We start from the raw sequence: 21630 nt of genomic DNA on the forward strand, positions 1-21630 counted from the left end.
ACTCATCCCATGCCTGAAGCAAAGCATTGGAAAACATTACAGTTGCTACACTTGTTTAATATGATGGGATATAGCCCTGTAACTGGTGTTATTGTGAGTAAAGGAATAATTAAGGGATTTTTTAAATTTCTGAGAGCCAGAAAAAAAAATTGCCAGTGTGCCTATTTGAGTACTAGGCATGCTTTTAAAGCCAGAGCAGTACATTTTGAATATGAAATGCTTTTGGAAGAATAGCAACCAAGGAGTCTATAGTTGACATATTTACTCTTTTCAATTTAACAAACACTATAAGCTAATCAACTAACAAATGTTCAAAATAATAATTATAGGATATAAAGAGCTTTCCTTCCCCTAACCACTATTCTAAATACTATACTCATTAGTATATCTGTTCTTGAAAACCACTACCAAAAGACATAATCTCACAGGTGAGACAGCCAGTAATCTCAGAGACAATCATTATCATTCATTTTTTAAAAGTCTATGAGTATTTCTAAGAAGGGTTGACTAACAAATCAAATAGAGCTGGAATATTAAATAGTTTTCTAAAGTAAATATGCATACTTTCTTATCTACATACCCCCATGTGCCCTCTCCAAAAAAAAAAAACAACAATAACAAAAAAAAAAACCTCCCAGTGAATTCAAGAATTCTGTGCTCTAAGTAACTTTTTAATTTGTAAGCAGAAGTTTTAAGTGATCACATGTTAGTCAGTATTTTTATAAAGCATATAATTGGTATGTAGGAAATAAACTCTTCCTGTTTTCCCAACTGTCATTTTGCTCTTAAGGTTTATATTTTATTTTCCATTTGGATTTTTTTCTTCTTAGCTCTTCAAGCCTATTTCTTTAAAGTTATTTTAAAAACAGTTTACATTGAAAACACACTTGATCACAAAATTTGCAACCTCACTTTCTTCAAACTAATATGAAAATTTTTCCATATCCTGTAATGAAGTTCTAGAGAATCAGTATGCAAGCGCTGGTGAAATAGCAAGAATTGGAATAGAAGTCAGTGAACTTTCACATTTGTTTCATTGATTATAAAAGTTGCAAGATATTTCTTGTGACACTAATTATATAGAATTAACAAATTATCATATGCTTCACACAGTTTTGAGGAAACATCCTAACTAAAACATAGACATTAACGTTCATAATTAAAAGTAGAAAACAAAACTTTATTTAATGAAACCATTTAAAAAGCTCCAGTATGAAGTAACAAATCAACAACCTTCAAGTCTTTTAGTCCCTTGCATTCAAGCTAAATAATCTCTTCAGAAATAGGACCATTTTTTATATATATGCTGTATGCTGAACATGTATGAGTGGATACACATATAAAATTCAAGAGAAAAAACAAAAGATTTTTAAAAATAAAAATCTGAAACTTCTCTTTGAGGTGTATTGCAATATTCCAACATTCTCAGCACCTTGTAATCACCACGTTACTGATTTGAATCCTGGAATGAGCCTATTACACGAAAGAAAACATCATAGAAGTCACACCTTGGCAAAAATAAAACAACAGCAGCTAAAGAGAAGCTTGAATATTGAATTCACACTTCTGAAATATTTAACACGTGCTTCAGACAACCAACTGTTTGAATGTTTCACAAAAGGAAAGAACTCAGAGTTGATAATACAGAGAGTTGTCCTCACACTGAGCTGGACATTGCCAACATGTCTTCAGTACTGCATAATACACATTACTCCATTAAGAGACAAATTAAGTATCAGATCTCACTGCACATATTACCATGTAGATAGAAACTCTGGATTCCAAGTGCTCTGTAACTATATGCATAAAGCAAGGTTTGTTCTAGACCTGCAGACATCATTCAAGACCTAGTTTTTGCATAACTATTTCACAGCCATGTGCCAACTCAGCGTATCAGAATCAGTGCCCTAAGTCACCCATCTGCACCTATAGAAAAGGTCAGGTTATTGAGTATTTTTCTGCTTCTTTGTCAAGAATCCTGAGACAGTTATTAAGGAAAGCAAAGAGGTGAGATGGATACTGCCAGCTCTGAAACAACAACCAGACAAGCAAGATCACTTTAAATGAGCTTTAACTATAAGCAAAAAACTAGAACTTGACAGCCCCCATTTTTTAAGGGCAGATGGTGCCTTGCAAATTGATCTTAGGAATCAAAGTAACTGTAATAAATGACTAGGAATCAAGCTTCAATAAATCACTTCATGCTTAAGTAGTTCAAGTTTTGATACTGTTAAATGCCTTTGTGTATTTGCTTTGAAGCAGTTACTATTTTGTTGGATTTTGTGAAACTCATTGTCCAGATTGCTTATCTACTTTTAACTTTAAAAGGGCAGTAATCTTTGTTTACCTGCCTGAGTATTGGAAACCATCCATTGTAATCCCATGTAGGCTTATTTACTAGAGAACTACAGGTTATGCTTTGTACCACAAGATCTGTTCCTATTGATAGATTTTATAAAACCATATGAAGTCTTAATGCAGTCCTTTACATAACAGCTGTGTGGGTGACAACAGTGGTTCAGTTTCCAGCATGGTCAGTCATTGCCATTGTAATCACTGTAGCTGCAGTAGCCACTGTTCCTTCTCTCATGGATGCTAGACATCTTCTTCCATGCTGAGTCCTGGTGGAAACTAGCACTGAAGGACCTGCCGAGGCGTCCGTGCTGCTTCTTAGAGATATTGTCCTCACTCTCAGATTTGGCAATTCCCTGGACATGTGTGGGAGGTTGTGATTCTTGTGTAATGGTTCCAAATGGAAAGTTCCAAAAGCCAAATCTTTGCCAACTGAGTCTCTGGAATGCTATGATGCAATGCAAATTTCCTCCAACCTGAGAAGCAAAAAAAAAAAAAAAAAAAAAGATGAAAACAATAAAGAAAAAATAATTTATTGACTCCCTTGGGGTAACGGTGTTATCCTTTCACATGTCTGAAAACACTACTCAGAGCATACTATCATACTCACTTTTTCCTTTACAGTGTATCAAAGCCCTTAGGGACCAGAGCACTCCTGTCCCATGAGCCTCTCCACAGCCTAGACTCAGCACAGTCATGGCCCCATACACCTGACTCATACACTAAGGTCATGCTTTTCCTTTTCTGTGTATGTGGTCTATTTTCTTTCCTCACCTTCTTTTAAAATACTCATATTGTGTGTGTGTGTGTGTGTGTATGTGTGTGTGTGTATACAAAAATATTTTTCAGACATAATCTCTATAGCTTACGTAGGGTAGCAAGAAAGTCATTATCTTCTCACCTAGGCTGAGATTATAGGCAATGTGCCACCACACCCAGCTTCATTTATTCTTTTATCACTGTGTTAAGACAAAAAAAAAAAGGTTGCCTACTCAATCTATATAATATCTGCTTCTGAGAACTTGTTTCTGCAGTCATGCTTGAACACATGGCTCTGCCTTCTGACCATAATTTACCCAAGTTGGGCCAAGACTAGAATTCAGCAAAGGCAGGTAAGTCTCAATCTAGGCCTAAATATAAGTCATAAATTGAAAGTTAGTATGCAAGAAATTAATATTGGGAAAAAGCACTGAATACAACACAGCCAATATAAGAATAGTTAGCATTCTGAGCCACTTGGCTTCTGCCATCCCTGCAGTACAGGGTATCATTTCCTTATGACTCCTTGGCTACGAGTTTAAAGTTTAAGTTTTTCACTAAGGTAGTTTGAACTGTGTTTCTGTTATTTACCACATCAGGAGTATTAATAAAATACTGCATTTTAGTCATTTGGGTAGTGGCTTCCAATGTAGTAATGTTCTTACCTTCTTTGTTTTACGGAACTGCAGCCCCCTCTCCAGATGTCTGATATCTAAGAATTCTGGATTTTGAGTGTTTAGATCAGTGACAATATCTGCCCATCTATCATAAGAAAAAGAACAGTTTTCTATATTTGGATCCAAAGTACCAGTGTAATAAAACTTTTTCCAAGAGTAAGCTGCTACAATATATCACAGCAGTAATTGCTGATTATTCTCCTAGGTCAGCATTGATCCATAGACTAATTTTTTTTTCCGAGACAGGGTCTCTCTGTGTAGTCTTGGCTGTCCTGGACTCACTTTGTAGACCAGGCTGGCCTCGAACTCACAGCGATCCGCCTGCCTCTGCCTCCCGAGTGCTGGGATTAAATGCATGCGCCACCATGCTAGACTAGCTTTTAAAAGCTTCTTTTGTGTGTGTTACAGTTGGGGATATCCAAATACTTTCAATGTTCTCAGTTTATAATTGGTTTCTATTACATAGTAACCTATCAGATGATATCTTGCAGGCTAAAGCAGTGGCATGCCACACTATTATAATCAAGTCTATTTATTATCTTGGTAGGGGGTGTGGAGCTGGATTTTTAAATGTTGCATAAGCTGGCCTTGAATCCCTTGGTTCACAGGATGCTTTTGCCTCATTGACCAATTTGCCATTTCAAGATCCCAAGTCATAATGATATCAATTCTCTCTAAACTAAACCATGAATTCTAGAGATTGTATCAGTCTGTGTGTATGCACAGATGAGGGAGAAGACAGAGAAGGGAAGAAAGGGAGAGAAAAAGAGACAGACAGGGAGAGAAAGGACAGGCAGGTGGATGGAGGTGCCATAGTGTATGTGTGGTGTTTGGAGGATAATTATCAGGAACTGGTTCTCACCTTCTACCATGTGGATTCATGGATAAAACTCAGATCATCAGGCCTGCATGCAAGCACCTATACCTGGTAAGCCTCTAAAGAGGCTTTATTTGTTTGTTTATTTATTTATTTATTTATTTATTTATTTATTTTGGTACTTTGAAACAGTTTCTCTGTGTAGTCTTGGTTGTCCTGGAACTAACTCTGTAGACCAGTCTGGCCTTGAACTCATAGAGATCCATCTGCCTCTGCCTCCCAAGTGCTGGGATTAAAGGCATGCATCACCAGTGGCAGGCAAGATTTTTAAAATTAAAAGTGCATCAAGAATTTTCGCAAAATTGAACCAATTCTAAATATTTTTAGAGAAAAAAAATCTTAATATGTTACTTAAAAGGAAAAGCAGACAAAAAAAAAAAAATAGAGTTTCATTTTCCTAGAATTCCAAAACAGGAAAGGCACATCTGTGGTTTTGGGAAAGTACAACAGACTGTCTGTGGGGCTGGAGAGAAATAGAACATAGCAGAACTTTCTGTGAATGGGCTGCACTATGACTGAGTAATGGCCACACAGCTGTGCACATTTATCTACATGCACCTAGTTACACAATTTTGATCTGTGCTTTCAGTGAAGGAAATATTACTCTACTTAAAGAAAAAAATAAAAGCTACTGAAACATACCTTTTACAGTGGATGGAAGGATGTTTTCTACTTGACTCGCCAATTAAAATCCAATATTCTACTTCTTGTGGTGATAGAGGGCCCCTGCTAAACAGAAAATACATTCACAGTCAGCTTAGTAAATGGCATTCACTCCCCGCATTATGCTGTTATGCTGTTTCAACTAACATACACTAAAACTCAAATATGGCTTTGTTAATCTAGAATGGATACCAGCATTTAGGTTTGGGTCATTCAAGAAATCCTGGAATTAGGTTTAAACCTTAGTTACTTCCATATTCAAAACCTAGAATTACAAATGTTTCAACATTTAACCCCATTGGATCAGAGGTGAAGATGATGATTTTAAACATACAATGTTCCAGTCCCATCCCTCATGTAATTTGAGTCAGGAAATGAGCCTGGGGATTTAAGAAAGATTCAGGTGGTTCATAGGCACAGGCATTCACTGGTGAAATCCAACTATCAAAAGAATGGAGCTGTGCAAGTCAAAGAGTGTTTTACATTTGGTAGGCACCTGAAGGAAAGTCAAATCATAGCTTTGAATCATAATAGTGCACCAGGGCCCTCCTCACTTCAGAAAATGGACAGAGCACATCAGGAGTTGGAGAGAAAGAGCAGTGTTATTCTTGTTCCTCATACACAAGCAGTATTCAGCCTCCTGAATCCTCCAGTTTCTGCTCACCTGGTTCAGGTTCCCTAAGGCACCACATCCAAGGTCTCTTGAGTGGGTCTGTAGTGACCCATGGCTTCCAGGACATAAAAACCCTACTACGCTAAAGGCTAAGCCATGTCTCCAGCCAGACTCTGGGCCCTTACTGAAGAGAGAACTTCCAAGGGCCAGCAATCTTTTCATCCTCCTCAGTCACCAAGCCCACCAAGCCAAGTGTGACTCAACCAGAAAATCAGTGGAGTGAGACAGGCTTTCATTTTCATCTGTTGCTAACAATAACCTCTGTTTTCAGCTCCCTCAAGAAGGAACTTGGTAAAGAGAAAGAGTAACATTCAAACTCAGCACCCTTGTTTTGTTCATGTATGTGTGAAAACATGTTGTTCAAGAAGCAGAAACCAAGGCCTGGTCTGCAAAGCAAGTCCAGGACAGCCAAGTCTACACAGAGAAACCCTGTCTCGAAAAACCAAATAATAATAATAATAACAACAATAATAATAATTTAAAAAGAAGAAAGAAAAAGAGAAACCAGATTAGAAAAGGAAGAGGCAAATTTAACCATGAGATAAAAATGGCCCTGACTTTCCTTGAAGAAAAACCTTGACAAATCCCTCTTCTTCATTATGAGCACAGAAAGTGCTTTTAATGTACTCAGTTGTAGCTCCTGAGACATGAGCATGTAATGGAGGACAATGGAGAGGACAGTGGGGATAACATATGAAGGCCCCAGCATCTATAAAGTAGTTATACAAGTGCTACTTCAGATGGCACTCTCATACAATGACTGAACAACAGCTTTCAGTGCAATCAGTCCTGCAATACATATGCATACTCAGTGTGAACAAAACATATTACCAAGCTCCGCAATCTCTAAGAGCCTAGAATTTGTTTAATTGCCAAAAGCACTTTATATAACATACTTTCCTAGTGAAGTGCCCTTATCAAGTATGGAAATGCTTACCTGAATGCTTTATTAGCTTTAACAGGGGTTGCTTCAAAGCCAATTGGACAAAAATAATGATTTTGGCAATGATAGATATAAGCCAGTGACTCGTCTTTCAGTCCTCGGGTCAACTTTGACAAGGCCCCTGGAGCTAGAAAGACAAAGCCAGACAAACTGAGGGTCACAAAGCAAAGTCTGCATTTTACACAGAGGACTAGTTAAGAGCTGGAAAACAGAAAAGACACAATTTGGAATACACTGACATTTTGAGTTTTGATGAGGGGCTGAGAATGAATTTACTTTTAGTTTTAGATAAACTTAGTAGTGAAATATGTCCTTGCTTACTAGAACTTTCTAAAAATACACCATGTTATCTAAGAAATTCAATAGGTGTGTAAAGTCCAGTAACTGTACATAATCACAGTCTTAACTTTTCTAGTTGTGGACAACTGTCATTACCAGATTCTAAATGAGCATTCCCAAGTGAAGCATTCCCAAGTGAAGCACATCTACAAACTCTACACATATAAACAAAGTCTATAGAAGATTTACAGAAGAAACTTGAAATTAAATTGTAGACATTCCGGTGTCTATATGTAGCATGTACATCCAACTTAAAGCTTATTAATGCATATAAATAAAAACAAGCTGCAAAAAAAAACCATACCTGCCACACAATAACACACGTTTTCATTGTGCTGGCTCATTTCATGTCAAGCTGACACAAGGTATAGTCATCTGAGAGGAGGGAGCTTCAATTTAGAAAAATGCCACCATAAGATCTGGCTGCAGGCAAGCCTGTAGAGCATTTTCTTAATTAGTGATTGATGTGGGAAGGGTCAGGCCATTGTGGGTGGTGCCACCCCTGGGCTGGTGGTTCTGGGTTCTATTAAAAAGCAATCTGAGAGAGCCATGGGGAACAGGCCAGGAAGTAGTCTTCCTTTATGGCATTTACATTCACTCCTACCTTCAGGTTCTTGCCCTTTTTGAGTTCCCACTTGGGATTCTCTCAGTGAACTGTGATCCAGGACACATCAGCCAAATGCCTCCCTAAGTTACTCTGGTCATGGATTTCATCTCATCAATAGAAACTCTAAGTAAGACAAGCAGCTTTCTACACACACGACACAGATCAAAGACAGAAGCTTTGCAGTCAGGCAGCAGCTGAACTGTTTCTCCTCATCTGTTGCCTATCACTGTAATAGTTGTCATGTGATTTCCAAAGTACTAGCATAAGAAACAAGTTTTTATCAGCACTCAAAGCCATTAACTGAGGTTTCATTAACTTGCATTCCTGGAAGAAATTAAATTATTCATTAACAAGTAGTCCATTAAAATTGGAAACCCTAAAAAGAACTGAAAGCTTGCACTGGCTGTTCACAGTGCTGGACTTACTGAACACTGAAAATAGCTTCTGGCTACCAAGTTCTGCCAGGCAGTGTCTGCAGCAGCTCCCCAGAGGCAGATTGACTGCCCTACAAGGAGTTGTGGTGAGGACTCTGTACTTGTTAATGTTTCTGGTTTCTACTCTGAAGTTCCATCAAGGCATTCCACATAGATTTTCACTTCTGGGCAGATCAGCACAGATAAGGAGCCCTCTCTACTAAAATATCTACTTTTCAAAGACTAATAATAATCAGCCATTCTGTAGGTTTCAGTTGTATTCCCTCACACTTGAAAAGCTGACCCCCTTGGCAGATTAGATGAAGAATTTTTAGAAATAAATTCAGCACGGTCTTTCATTTCCATTAACAAACATGATCATAAATAGCTTCCAGATGGTAAACTAAGATAAAATCTGTAACGTTACTCTTTGTATACTAAAATGTTGTGAAACAATGTCTATAACTATCATTGCTTTTGAAAAACTCCAGAAATTTTTTAAGTTTAAATTAAGCTTTCTCTGTTAACTGAAGCTATAGTTTTGCAATAATTCATGAACTTGAAGCCTTTAGTCATAAGAGGCACTTTACCAGTGAGTGTACAGTGTAAGTTCTGATAACTTACTATATTTTTTGAGACAAGAGTCTCACTCTGTCTCCCAAGTTCTAACCAGGCCAGACCCTGATTCTGAGATGAGACAAGATTGGGCTCATGCAGAGAGGCGTGGCCACAGACAGAGCCATACCTCTGTAATTCAGGCTAGAGTTAAACACAACATGAAGCATCAGTTGGTCTTGTCCTTAGAGAAGTCCTGCTGCCTCAGCCTCCTGAGTGCCAGGACTACAGGCACTAAACCAATATGTGTGGCAACCCAGACATATTGAATAAAAGAGCTTTTTACCATCAGTGGTGGCACATGCCTTTAATCCCAGCAATTAGGAGGCCAAGGCAGGCAGATTTCTGTAAATTCCAGGTCACCCTGATCTACAGTATCTACAGTGAAAGTTCCAGGACAGCCAAAGCTACACAGAGAAACAATGTCTCAAAAAAAAAAAAAAAAAAAAAGAGAGAGAGAAAGACAAAAGAAGAGAGAGAGAGAGAGAGAGAGACAGAGAGAGAGAGACAGAGAGAGAGAGAGAGAGAGAGAGAGAGAGAGAGAGAGAGAGAGAGAGAGAGAGAGAGAAAAGGGCTTTCCTTATAAATGTAACACAAAACTTCATTAGTGTGGTAACTACTTTTATGCTCTATAATATATTCAGGATTCTAGGGCCAGAGGAGATGCATAACAAAGTCTGCTCTCCTTGGAACTCACATAATTTTGTCTGCTGAAAACACTCCTTTACCATATCCTAGTTTTCCAGAAACCATGATGTGGGTTTCCTTCTATGGAACCATGTTTCTAGGTTATTAAATATGATATATAGTATTTATAAAGGATTTCTTCTCTTTTTCTTCGGATACAGTATTTCTCTGTGTGTCTTGGGTGTCCCAGAACTCCCTCTGTAGATGAGGCTAGCCTTGAATCCATAGAGATTTGCCTGCTTCTGCCTCTCAAGTGCTGAGATAAAAGGTGTGCACCACCACTGTCTGGCTATATACATGATTTCTAATAACAGGGTGGTTTTTTCTTGTTTTTCCAAGGTACATAACATTCTACAGATGATTTCAAGATCAGCAAATTTATTTTTAAAGCAGAGCTGCTGTAGCCAAAAAGAAAAAAAAGAAAAGAAAAAAGAGGTGTATAAGGAATTCTGTTCACCCTCTCCCTTTCCCTCCAAAGCCTTTCTGCAGAATCCTCAGGTCTTAGCTGAGCACAATTAGAAAATGACTGTGTCTCTGTTAATGCACAACCAAACTCTTAGTAAAGAGGCTGGATACCACTTTGTAAAGATGTCAATAGGTCTGGCTGGAGCCCAGTCTGAGTAGATGCCTTTTAATTCTATGGTTGGGAACTAATAGTTTGCATTTCTAACAAGTTACCAGGTGATACATCCAGAGACAGTATTTTGAAAGCAGCTAGTTTAGAGTACGTGGAGATTTTAATGTAACTCATGAGTACCTAGTAACTCTATTAGATACCATATGGGAACAAGACAAGTTCTAGCATGGAAGATGAAACAGCTAATGTGCAGGTATAAAAGTACAGTGTCACCAAAAGGTATAGAAATCAGAGGAGTCAAGAAAGGGTAGCATTAAAGATGGACGATACATTGATGAAGAGATGGGGTTTCAGCAATCTAGACAAAGGAAAGGGCATAAGGGGAGGCAAATCTGCAGGGGAACATACTTGGAAACATCACGCCACTAGTTAAGAACATGGGGGTATAACAGAGAAAGCCTACAGTCAGACACCCCTACAATTTCAGGACAAAATCAGAGAAAAGATCACCTTCTAAAAAAAAAAAAAACCAGTTCTGCATTTAATCATAAGGTAGTTACCCAAGGAAATGATCTATGATAAGAAGACATATATGTTGTTGAGTGAAACTAGGTTCACAGTATACCCCTATACCAGAAGGCACCTAAAAACCTAAAACCCAAGTCACATAACAACCATCTCCATAGCTGTACAATGGACAGACAGAATGTAAACAAAGCTATAAGAATTAGGGTCAGAGTTGAAAGGAGTGGACAACTTGATGCCAATGGGATTCGGGCCCTTTTGGCATTATAACTCTCACTCCAATAAACTGTCAGCACTTTACATTCTTTGATTTGGTTTAGTATGAACTTGTCCTTCTGCAGAAGACCCTTAGATAACTCTAGAAGATAACTGAGAATACATCTATATACATTGAAAGTAAGAGGAAGATTCTGGACCTATGATAAGTAATCAAGCAGCATATCTTGTCCTGCAAGGCCCCTTCCCACTTGATGCCTTTTAAATACAGCAGGCACATGAGGGCAGCAATGACAGTCCACTCTATATTCATTTCACATGATATCAGTACTATGGAGTTCTATCTGTACACAAGCCTAGAGAGCTTCTAAGATGGAACGGGGCGTAGCCACACTGCAGGTTAAAAACAACTGTTTAATATGACTTGGAAGAATACTGGAGGTGAGAGAAACATGATTTAATATAGATGTGCTCAGGACTACAGACTACTGATAACTGTGGTCAAGGGGAAAATATGTGTGATATATGTAGAGGAAAGTAGAGGTTGGTATTGTGTTAAGCAAAGTAGTGAACACACTAACATAAAAATAAATAAATTCCTGAGCCTAAATTAAATTTGTAAGTGAACCTTGACACTGCAACATGAGTCAGTACTCTGACTCTGGACAACTACTGTTGTCAACATTTAGTGTAAGCTTTCAGTGTGATCAATCAAGTCTCAGAAAAATATGTGCAGTCTTAAATATGTGCTGTTAAATTTTCTTATAATCTCCAGGGTTAAAAAAAAATCTATAAAGAGCTCCATTTACAGTTACTACTGAGGGCCCAGTTGTACTGAGTTCATCACTAAGCACCAAAAAGTTACTAAGTACAGCATATGCAGTTCCCAAGAACACTGAAAGTCCTTTGTGAAGATCTGTCTAAACAGACGGGGGAAATGGTGTGGTTCAGAGTATTTGTTAAATAAGCAATACTATCTGGCATGGTTTTAACCATTGAATATCCCAGAAACCACTGAAGAAGAAATCCCTTCTTCGCAACTCTTTCTTCTACAAGACAAAGTATGGACAAGATGAGGGAGAGATGCATAATACCAATGCTCCACCCACCTGAGTATAACTATTGGTGATGTACATCATAGATGGAATCAAAAGGCTACTTGCTATGGTTTCTGTGGGCACAGAGCAAGACATACTTTAAAAAGATGAAACACATGGTAACACATACCGAAGGCCAATAGATAGTAATAGGATTCTGGGGCTAAACTGTCCAGGGACATTTCAGAAATGGGGCCAGGCTACAAAAGGGGCAGGAGGTTGGGGAGAGCACTGATAGAGAAGAGAAAGAAACAAAATTCGTAAAATATGTTGTTAAACTTTATTTGAAGAAACCATGACCTTTCCTTTGAATAAAATGGGGCTGTCAGAAGGATGGTTCAGGAGGTAATGGTACCTGCTGCCAAGCCCTCTGGTTTGAGTCTGATCCCCAGGACCCAAATGGTGAAAGGAGAAAACTAACCAGGTCATTCTGTGATCAAACATGAAATAAATACACGAATAAATGTAATTTTTTACAAATTTAATTTTTAAAGCTTGTAAAGGAAAAGAGTTTATTCCAATCTACAAATAAAGCTGGGCATACGTGTACGGAAGTGCACACAGAAGTAAAGGAAATCAGAGGCTCCCAGTGCCAAACATCCTAACACATCTTAGTCCATCAGGAAACTGCAAAACAACATTCACATCCATCCACTCATTTTACAAATACATCATGGAGAACAGAAGGAACTAGACCATTGGAAAGTAAACCAAGTACTGTTGTTCTAGAGATGCTTACACTAAAATCTCTAATGAAATTATGCTCCAAAACAAAATGGACAACACAGTTGGTAAAAAAAAAAAAAATCTTAAAATTATGAATACTAAACCAGCTCTCTGGAGTCATTTTGCTGCATTTTATTACTTATATTTTTATATTTTGAGAATGTTGTTAAATTTATGTGCCTACCCATAGTTTCTTGATGTCCTACAAACTTTTGAATTTATCACCCATCTGTCACTCCATTCACCTTTATCGTCTTTGAAGTTAAGGCTAAACATAATCCCTATCATAATACTCTATTGCAAAAATCTTGAATAAAGTCTTCCATTTCAAGGAAAGTCAGAAAAGTTTCCTCTTTAACAGAACCTTATAGCTGTCTACTCCATAAAATTCAAAGTTTATTGTGACCATTTAAAAGTTGAAATCATTAAACAATAAAAACAATTCAACTAGTATATAACAAATAATCTTTAAGACAAACTTCCCTAATATGTCTGTTAAAAGCAAGAATGTTTTACACTAGGATGTTGTCACTTCACAGTTTGTTACCATGTTATTTTTTGTCATCATTTGATGCCAATCCAGCATTACATGTCCTCAAATGTTTTCACTCTGTTTTAAAATGAGCTTCAAATTTCATGCTTTTTCCTAGAAGTTTTACTCTCATGTGTACACATACATAATGAGGTCCTAAAACAATACAATCAGTGTGTTAAGAGCAGTTTTTACAACATGCCTTAAAATTCTAACATCTAAATAGAAATATCAGAAGGGGTAAAAATATTGAACTGTATACTGAAAGTACCCTACATATTACTATCATGATTTTCCTCTTAGATAAAGAGGTATGAAAACATCAAACTGTTGAGAGTTTACTTGGTGTTCCAGGAAACACTATAGCTAAGCTTGGACTTGGACGTGTGTGTGTGTGTATGTGTGTGTGTGTGTGTGTGTGTGTGTGTGTGTGTGTTCATTTTCACCTACCAGTTTCTCCAGCTGTTTTGTTCTTCCCGTGAGGCTTGTATAGAATATAAGAGCATCCTTTCACATGGAAGTGGTCATTAATTTGTCTAAACCATCTGAAAATAAGAAGATTTGCTCATAGCAATAGTTTCATATCACAGATGGGCCACTGTTTTAATTGTACAGAAACCTAAGCACAGCCCACACATGGCACATCTAAGGGAGCCTGGAACCCAGCACCAATGTCTGTCTTTTACTGTCCACAACACCACAGCATTATCACTTCACAGAATTAGAAATAAGGTGTTGTCTCTAAGTGGCAGCTCCGTACCTCATGAGTGTTGTATTTCCAGTGAAAGGGCCAAACCTAATCTCTTCAAATGGGGGTTGGAAGCCCAAAATATGTAATGCGTCTTCTTGTGTAATAGGTGGGAGACTATTAAAAAAAAAACACTTCCTTTAATTTCACAGTTCCAATCATACTCAAACCCAATCCCTCAGTGTTAGCTTGAAAACAGTTTAGCGATATATTTTATTTATTTGATTGAAAAGAATACATGCAAATATTTTAACCTAAAACACTTATAATCTACTCTCAGAGTATTCCATTACAAAAGGTACCTTCAAACAAACAAACAAGCAATATATATATATATATATATATACATACATACATACATACATACATACATACACACACACACACACACACACACACACACACATACTGGCTTCTTGAGACAAGGTCTCACTATGGAGCCCTAGATGTCCTAGAACTCACTAGGTAGACTAACCTGACTTCAAACTCACAGAGATCTGCCTGCCTCTGCCTCCTCAGTGCTAGGATTAAAGGTGTGCACCACCACACTTGGTTTCCTTCAAACACTTTCAGAGATGGAGTTTAGTGATAGCAGTAACCTGGCATACTTACTTTCCAGATCCCATTAGGCTGTATAAGAAATTCCAACAAGAAATCAATGAGGAGATACCACATGAAGTCTTGTATTGTGGTCGGCTTATGCAGTACCTGAGAAAGCAAACAGTTTCCTTCCCTTGAATGAATACAAAATATGCAGAACAGAAATATGTATCTTATAAGTGACTTAAATATGACCATAGTACAAACTTTAATGCAGTATAAAATCATTTGTTTAAAATATTTCCTACTAATTAAACACATAAAAAAATCCATGAGAGAAAAATCATCTGTTTTGTAAAAAAAAAAAAAAAAAAAAGCTACATTATGGCTAGTGACCTACTAACACACATCTTACTCAAACCAAGAAAGAACTTATTGATATATAAATTCTAATACTAACCACTCAAATTTCTATGTGAATTCCTATTTGAGTGGGCACAGGATCATTTGAAACTTCTGAAATACTGAAGAGACAAAGAAAACCCTTTTGCCCTCATGTTGAGAGGTTCAGAGATTCCTCTACTCAGACCAAAAGCACATCCCTTTATCACCCACTACATCCACATGAACCCCTGGGCAGGAAACCTCAGAACAGAATTGTCACTAACGTTGTAAAAGAAAATCACAAAATCCTCCAGAAAGAGAGAGTCAAAAAGAGAAAGCTGAAGGTTCCAAGTTGAGATTCATGGGCCATGATAAACAAGCAGATACATGATGAATTTTACCAGTCACTTACTAGAGAATTCTTCAACACAGAACAACCAGAGAAACTATTATACCAAATTTAAGTATCATTCAATATAGCTTACCACTAGAAGGGAATCACAAAATAAGACTGATTGGCTAGGGCTGGTGGAGCTCAGTCTACTTCCAAAATCTGAGATATACCTGGAGTATTTAGACACAATTGTGAAACTAAAGGTATTCATAATAAATAGAATTTATTAACCTATACTCAGCAAAATTAATGTCACATTATGTATTTTTAAGACTGGATAGTAAAAGCTGACATGGCCACGTACCATCGTCTGAGGTCTAACACTTTCCGCTGTTTAACATCCTCAAGAGGAGAATGGTGGGGACACTCCCTCTGATGTCGCCCTTTCTTATCTGAAGTTTTTTTCTTGGAAATTTGTTTCTTTGCATTGCCTAAAGAACAAAGGAATAAAGCAGAAAACTGCTCAAATAGACTAAGCTACCATGTCATACATTACAACAGAAGTAGAGAGAAACTGCCATGCATTCTGAAAATTTAGTATTTGCAAACATCCCAAAGTAATGCCTGTGACTTCTGGACTTCGAGAGAGAAAGCAAGAAGAGAATTAAAAAAAATTTTGAACCACCCAAATCAAGATATCCAAGTCCAGAGCGAGCATCTTAGAACTAGTTAAAATAACCAATACAAAATCTTTAGTGACATCTACAATTTCAACTTATGAACAGGAAAGAATAAAGTAGACCACTTTCCTCAAAATGAATCCTTCATATAAAACAATAAAACCCACATTAACATAGTTCTATTACAACACTGGATCCAGCATGATAACATTTTGTCCAATAACAACTCTAGGCCCCAGGGACTTGAAAGGAATGTAGAGTGAAGCATGTGCTACATTATTAAAATAAAACACTGCACTAGGAACCAGAATGCAAAACATGGCGCCTTCTGTGTATACCCTGCGCCCCCCACACACACACACATAAACACGAGCTTTCCAAAGACAGAAAATGACTGCGTACTGGGGAAGGAGAGATATGGAAAGTGGGCAAAAGAAGGCAAAACCGGGAGGGAGCATTTATCTTGTTTAATTTTGATGTATTTATTCATTTCTGAACCATGTTGATGTTTTATCCACTTAACATATGCATATTAAAATATTAATAATACCTAAAGCTGTTTTGTTAAAATGTTAACATTCATTTCAGCTACACTAATATCTTCCTGACATCACCTATTTTAAATGAAATAATCAAATCTCATGTGTAAATTAATTGAGGCTAATATTTTATTTTTGATTATCAAACACAGATTATGTACATGCCTGCTTACAGACTCATATCATGAGATCTATTTCAGTGCCATAAACAATAGCCATGTAGCTTCTCCAGCCAGCTAAGACTCAGGAAATCCTGCCACACAAGGGGCATCTGTAAAGCATTAAAACAATGAACACAATTTCCCCTCCTGTTTATTCTTTATATGTCTATATAGACACAGAGAACACAAAATGTTTCAGAGCTTAACAACCACTTGCCAATGTGAACTAAATCTCACTGGGCTAGATTCCCTCTCTGTTAAAACGAATCTCAGAGAGAAGACAGAAAAGTGACTTTCCTTGGGGATCCCTCTTCTGCCTCTTTTCCCAGCCACTGAAAGTTGTGAGACTAATGAAACATCAAAGTCTGTGGCTTCAGTGGGCCCAGATTGCTGTCACTCCTCACTGAGCTCTGTGAATTTGTCCCTGTGCTGCTTTTGGTGTGTATGTTGCTGTGATTCTCCCTGAACTAAATGAGCAAACACATTGCATGTAAGCAGAGACCTCCATAATGTTACAAGCAGATCTGGTTCTATAGCTGACATGTCACTGAACTTTAAGGAAGAAAGTGGAAGCTAGATCACAGCACAGCATACAAAAGTAGCCCCTCATACTTCTGTCATGTCACTCGATCACAGTGACTTTTTCCATTGTTCTACACCACCCCTCAATCATTTTTTCCAACCCTACCCATTAAATACTTACGTGGACCTCCCCAATAAAACACACACACACACACACACACACACACACAGACACACACACACACACACACACACACTATCCTGCTATTCAGAGAAAAATATAAAGAAAGAAAAATGAAAACTCAGAACTAGTGCAGTGGCATGCACCTGTAGTGCTAGAATTCAAGAAATTGAAGCAGGGAGGTTAAGAATTATAGGCTGGGGGCTGAAGAGATGGTTCCAGAGTTAAGAGCACTAGTTGATCTTTCAGAGTACTTTGGCTCAGCTCCCAGAACCCACATGATAGATAACCATCTATAACTCAGCTCCAGAGGACCCATCATGCTCTTCTGGCCTCTAAGAATATGAGGCATGTACATAGTGTATAGACATCATGCAAGCAAAACACCCATACACATCAAGTAAAAATAAAATAGATTTAAATAAAAAGAATTAAAAGGCAAGCTGGAGTACATAGCCAGAGGTCTGTCTCCAGAAAAAAGAGAAGGGAGGGAGATAGGAAAGGAAGAAGATCCACCATTGCTTTTCCTTACAGAAGCACATGACAGAGTTCTGGGCACCAAGCACCATCCAATGAGGTAGGAAGGAACCTGAAAATAGGAAAGTTGTCAAAGAATGAGAGGCCCAAATCTTGTGCTAAGACCGGGACCATATATGCACAAAGTAGACCCCAACCTACACAGCCAGGGATAATGGGCCCAACCCAACAACAGAACTCTCTTTAAAAGAGAGCTTGTAATTTCAGTTCAACCAATGGGGGGAAGATGAGAGATAGAGACAGAGACAGACAGAGAGACAGAGAGGGGGGAAGAGAAGGAAGAGAGAAGAGAAAAGAGAGGGAAAGCCAGCTAGCTAGTTCACTTGCTTGTTTGCCTACCTGCCTGCCTGCCATCTGCTTGCTTGCTTGCTTGTTGGGGTAATATACCAGAGATGATACAACAGTCCTAATATCCAGGATACATTAAAAAACAATATAGCATGTGAAGAAAACTAAAAAATGAGTCACCTTCAAGGAAAGATAAGGCCAACTACTACCTTAAGCCAGATTTTGAAATCTGCAAAGGTTTTGAAGTAGATATTATAACTGTGCTAGATGATGTAAAGTGCTCTAGTAATAAATGAAGATACCAAGTCTCTGCAAGTGAGAAACAGAAGCTGTAAAGCAATGTAATTTCTAGATCTAAAAGTAAAGAATGGAAAAGGACATACCACACAAACATCAAAAGAAACCTGGGACAACCATGTCAATATCAAAGCAGTTTTCATAATAAGGTCCTGAAATACATTCCATATTAGTAAAAGGAACATTTTTCTCCCAGTAAGGTTTCCTCATGTGGTGTGGGTTAGCCTGGAGATTACTATGTATTTCAGGCTATCTTCAAATGCACGGTGCTTCTGCTTCAGCCTCCACAGTATTGGGATTTCAGATAACTGCCATCACGCCTGACTAACGGGGGTCAGTTCTTGAAGGAAGCATAAAGATTACAAATGTGAGTGTTCCTAGGAACAGAGCTTCAACCCACAATTTTAAAATGTCAACATGGAGAGTAGAGTGCATCGGGAGGCTGTTTTCTACCAAGGCAGCAAACACAGTGACAGGGTGCTATTCTGGAGACTTCCACAAGGGCAGCACATTTTAAGGAAAGGCCAGAAAGGAAAGAACACTTAATTTTGGTCAATTTCAACACATAGCAAGGTAATTAACACTCATTCCTCAGTCCAGTGACCAGCAACTGAAAAACGTTCCTGCATCATTTAGGGGCATGGTTGGGCAAAAAGGACCAAGAGTGAAGAATGAATCATCACTAAAGACTCTACCAATAGATTCTAGAGGAAAAGTACACCTTCAGGCCCCCAAAGGAGATAGCAAAATTTTCAGTAAGACAATTCCATAATTATTATACTTAGAAATTTTTACATCTTACTACACACCCACAGAAAATGGTAGAACGCACTCCCCAGCTTGTTTTAAGAGACCTGAATAGCACTAATTCTCAAGCCTATAGCAAAATATTTTTTTAAAAAGACATTGCACATAAACACTGACACAAACAAAACGTTCCAGTCCTCTAAGGATTATGCATTCACACAACAGTCTCTGGAACAACTGGCTTCAGAAAGGCACAAACAGGAGTTCAGAGGTCTTTATAAAACCATCAGAATGACTACCAGTAAAATAATCCTTGATCTATCTGGCTGTGCAACTTTGGGCAGGAGATTTATCCCCTCTAAGCCTCAATTTCTTCACCTATGCAATTAGAATAGTGGCACCTACTTTATGTAATCCCTGCATTACTGTTAACTCTAGGAAAGTGAAAAGTATGTTTTTGTTTTCTGATTGTTTTCACTTGTAAACTTCTAAGTCAAGAGCACTCCAGTACACTGCACCCTAAGTGATGCCATCCTCTTACATTGTGAGGACACAGGCTATTCTATGTAGATAGAGGCCTTTCTGGTGCTCAAATTTGGCTGTTATCATTGTTTAAGTAGTCATTAAAAGATAATGTTTGCTTTTATTCCCAGTGATTTAGAATTTCCTTTCATATTTCTGTAATAGTAATGAACATATATTTCCAAATCTATATATAACCATTCTTATTTCTATTTCTATATTATATAAAATATTATATTATATAAAATTCTAAATATAAATATATATTTATATGCTTATATATTATATATACTAAATCTTATATATAGAAAGTTTCATTATATGTTGAATCCTTAAGTAATCTTGATAAAATTTTGATATGACAAAGAATTCTATAATTATGGGTTCACTGTTGTCCAAAATTTAAAGCAATTTGAATGCTTTATGACCTTGTTCTGTCTCTGTTCATATCATCAACTTATTTAGGACAAGTGTTTTTTAAGTTTGCCTTCACAAAAATACATCAATGCCAGGTCTAACTGAACAATGAACTTCCTTGCCATCTGGAAGTTTTAGACCTATCATTGTAAACAGAGTAAGGAGATAGCAAAGAATTTTTTCTTTTAAAATTTGGAATAAGTATCAATTTGGAAAGAAATATAAACAGGTCCTTATAAACATATACATGTGAGCAATAAAATGGAGTTTAAAATACAGTTTAGAAAAGAGATCTTTGAAAGAAAAGAGATCTTTCTTCAGTTAATATTCTATAAAACTGTAGCAACAAAAAAAAATCAAGATTTTCATCAAAACATGTTGTTTTTGCTTTCAAATTTTTCAATGCAATAATGTCTTAATATCTCCTACATTAGAAAACGTGACATGTCCCTACAAAACTATAAAATAACAGTATTAATCTAGCCATGTCAATAGCCTTTTCTAAACTATTGTTTCCTTATCTTTAATACTTAGATTTCATTCTTTTTGATTTTCACAGCCCTTTAAATTCACACATAAGATTAGAAGTTTCTGTGGGCAACACAGTCACAGACTAACTATGGTAAGAAAGAAAGAAAGAAAGAAAGAAAGAAAGAAAGAAAGAAAGAAAGAAAGAAAGAAAGAAAGAAAGAAAAGAAAGAAAAGAAGAAAGAAAGAAAGGAGAAAAGAAAAGAAGAAAAGAAAAGAAAGAAAGAAAGAAAGAAAGAAAGAAAGAAAGAAAGAAAGAAAGGAAGGAAGAAAGAAGAAACACTACACCAACAGACAAGATTGTACCAATGCTCCTTGTTCAGCAATAGAAAACATTTCATTGCAAGATTTAGCAATAGATGGCATTTGTTTCCTGATTGTTGTCACTTGTAAACTTCATAGGTCCCTCTTACCTGATTTGTGTTTCAAATTTGTAGTCACCCCATCAAACTCAGATTTATCAATTTCCCATGCTAGAGGTAGCTTGCCCAGGTTGGTGGATAAGTTTTCCAAGCTATTTTCTTCATTATAGATTATTTCTGATGTATTAGTTGAGATACCAATATATCTTGAGCTATTTCCAGCAGAAAGCGAGGTATTATGAGGGCGGCCAGAAGACTGGGCTGGGTTGGGAGTTTTGTAGATTGAGGTTGCCTGGTTGAGAAAGGCGTAGTCTGAACAGATGGCATAAATTTTTTCCCGAGTATGAGTCACTGGACAACTTGCAGGATAATGCCCATCTCCTCTGGGGCCCACACGTGCTCCCGAGGCACTTGTGCAGAAAGATTGTACAGCACCTTGTAGACCCTCTTCTGAGGACTCGTTCTCTGATTTCTGCTCGCCATGTCCAGAATCAGTGGATCTTCCAACTTCTGCAATGTTAGGCATTGAAAGCAACTACAGATGACTCTGTTCCTAAGAAGAAGC

At 37.5% G+C, this 21630-nt stretch overlaps 1 protein-coding gene across 2 annotated transcripts; it reads right to left on the minus strand.

The window, feature by feature from the left end:
• Positions 1-1159: 1159 nt before the first annotated feature.
• Bivm (basic, immunoglobulin-like variable motif containing) lies at positions 1160-21630 on the minus strand. 2 transcript variants are annotated; one of them, XM_051153761.1, is made up of 9 exons: positions 21117-21630; positions 15649-15775; positions 14639-14734; positions 14039-14143; positions 13729-13823; positions 6939-7071; positions 5308-5391; positions 3777-3873; positions 1160-2828 (listed from the first exon to the last, which is right to left on the minus strand). In XM_051153761.1, the coding sequence occupies exons 1-9, from the start codon at positions 21589-21591 to the stop codon at positions 2535-2537; spliced, it is 1506 nt and encodes a 501-aa protein (XP_051009718.1). In that variant the 5' UTR covers positions 21592-21630; the 3' UTR covers positions 1160-2534. The 2 variants fall into 2 exon arrangements, with proteins under 2 accessions (XP_051009718.1, XP_051009717.1); XM_051153760.1 differs by having other exon boundaries at positions 5308-5394.

The sequence above is a fragment of the Acomys russatus genome, chromosome 12 (genome assembly GCF_903995435.1).
Source record: "Acomys russatus chromosome 12, mAcoRus1.1, whole genome shotgun sequence".
Classification (NCBI taxonomy): Eukaryota; Metazoa; Chordata; class Mammalia; order Rodentia; family Muridae; genus Acomys; species Acomys russatus.

Coding starts and splice junctions, on each gene's coding strand:
- Bivm (XM_051153760.1), bottom strand. CDS start 21,591: ATGCCTAACATTGCAGAAGTTGGAAGATCCACTGATTCTGGACATGGC. Junction 14,735..15,648: donor GTGTTAGACCTCAGACGATG/GTACGTGGCCAT, acceptor TTGCTTTCTCAG/GTACTGCATAAGCCGACCAC. Junction 3,874..5,307: donor CCTTCCATCCACTGTAAAAG/GTATGTTTCAGT, acceptor TTCTTATGATAG/ATGGGCAGATATTGTCACTG.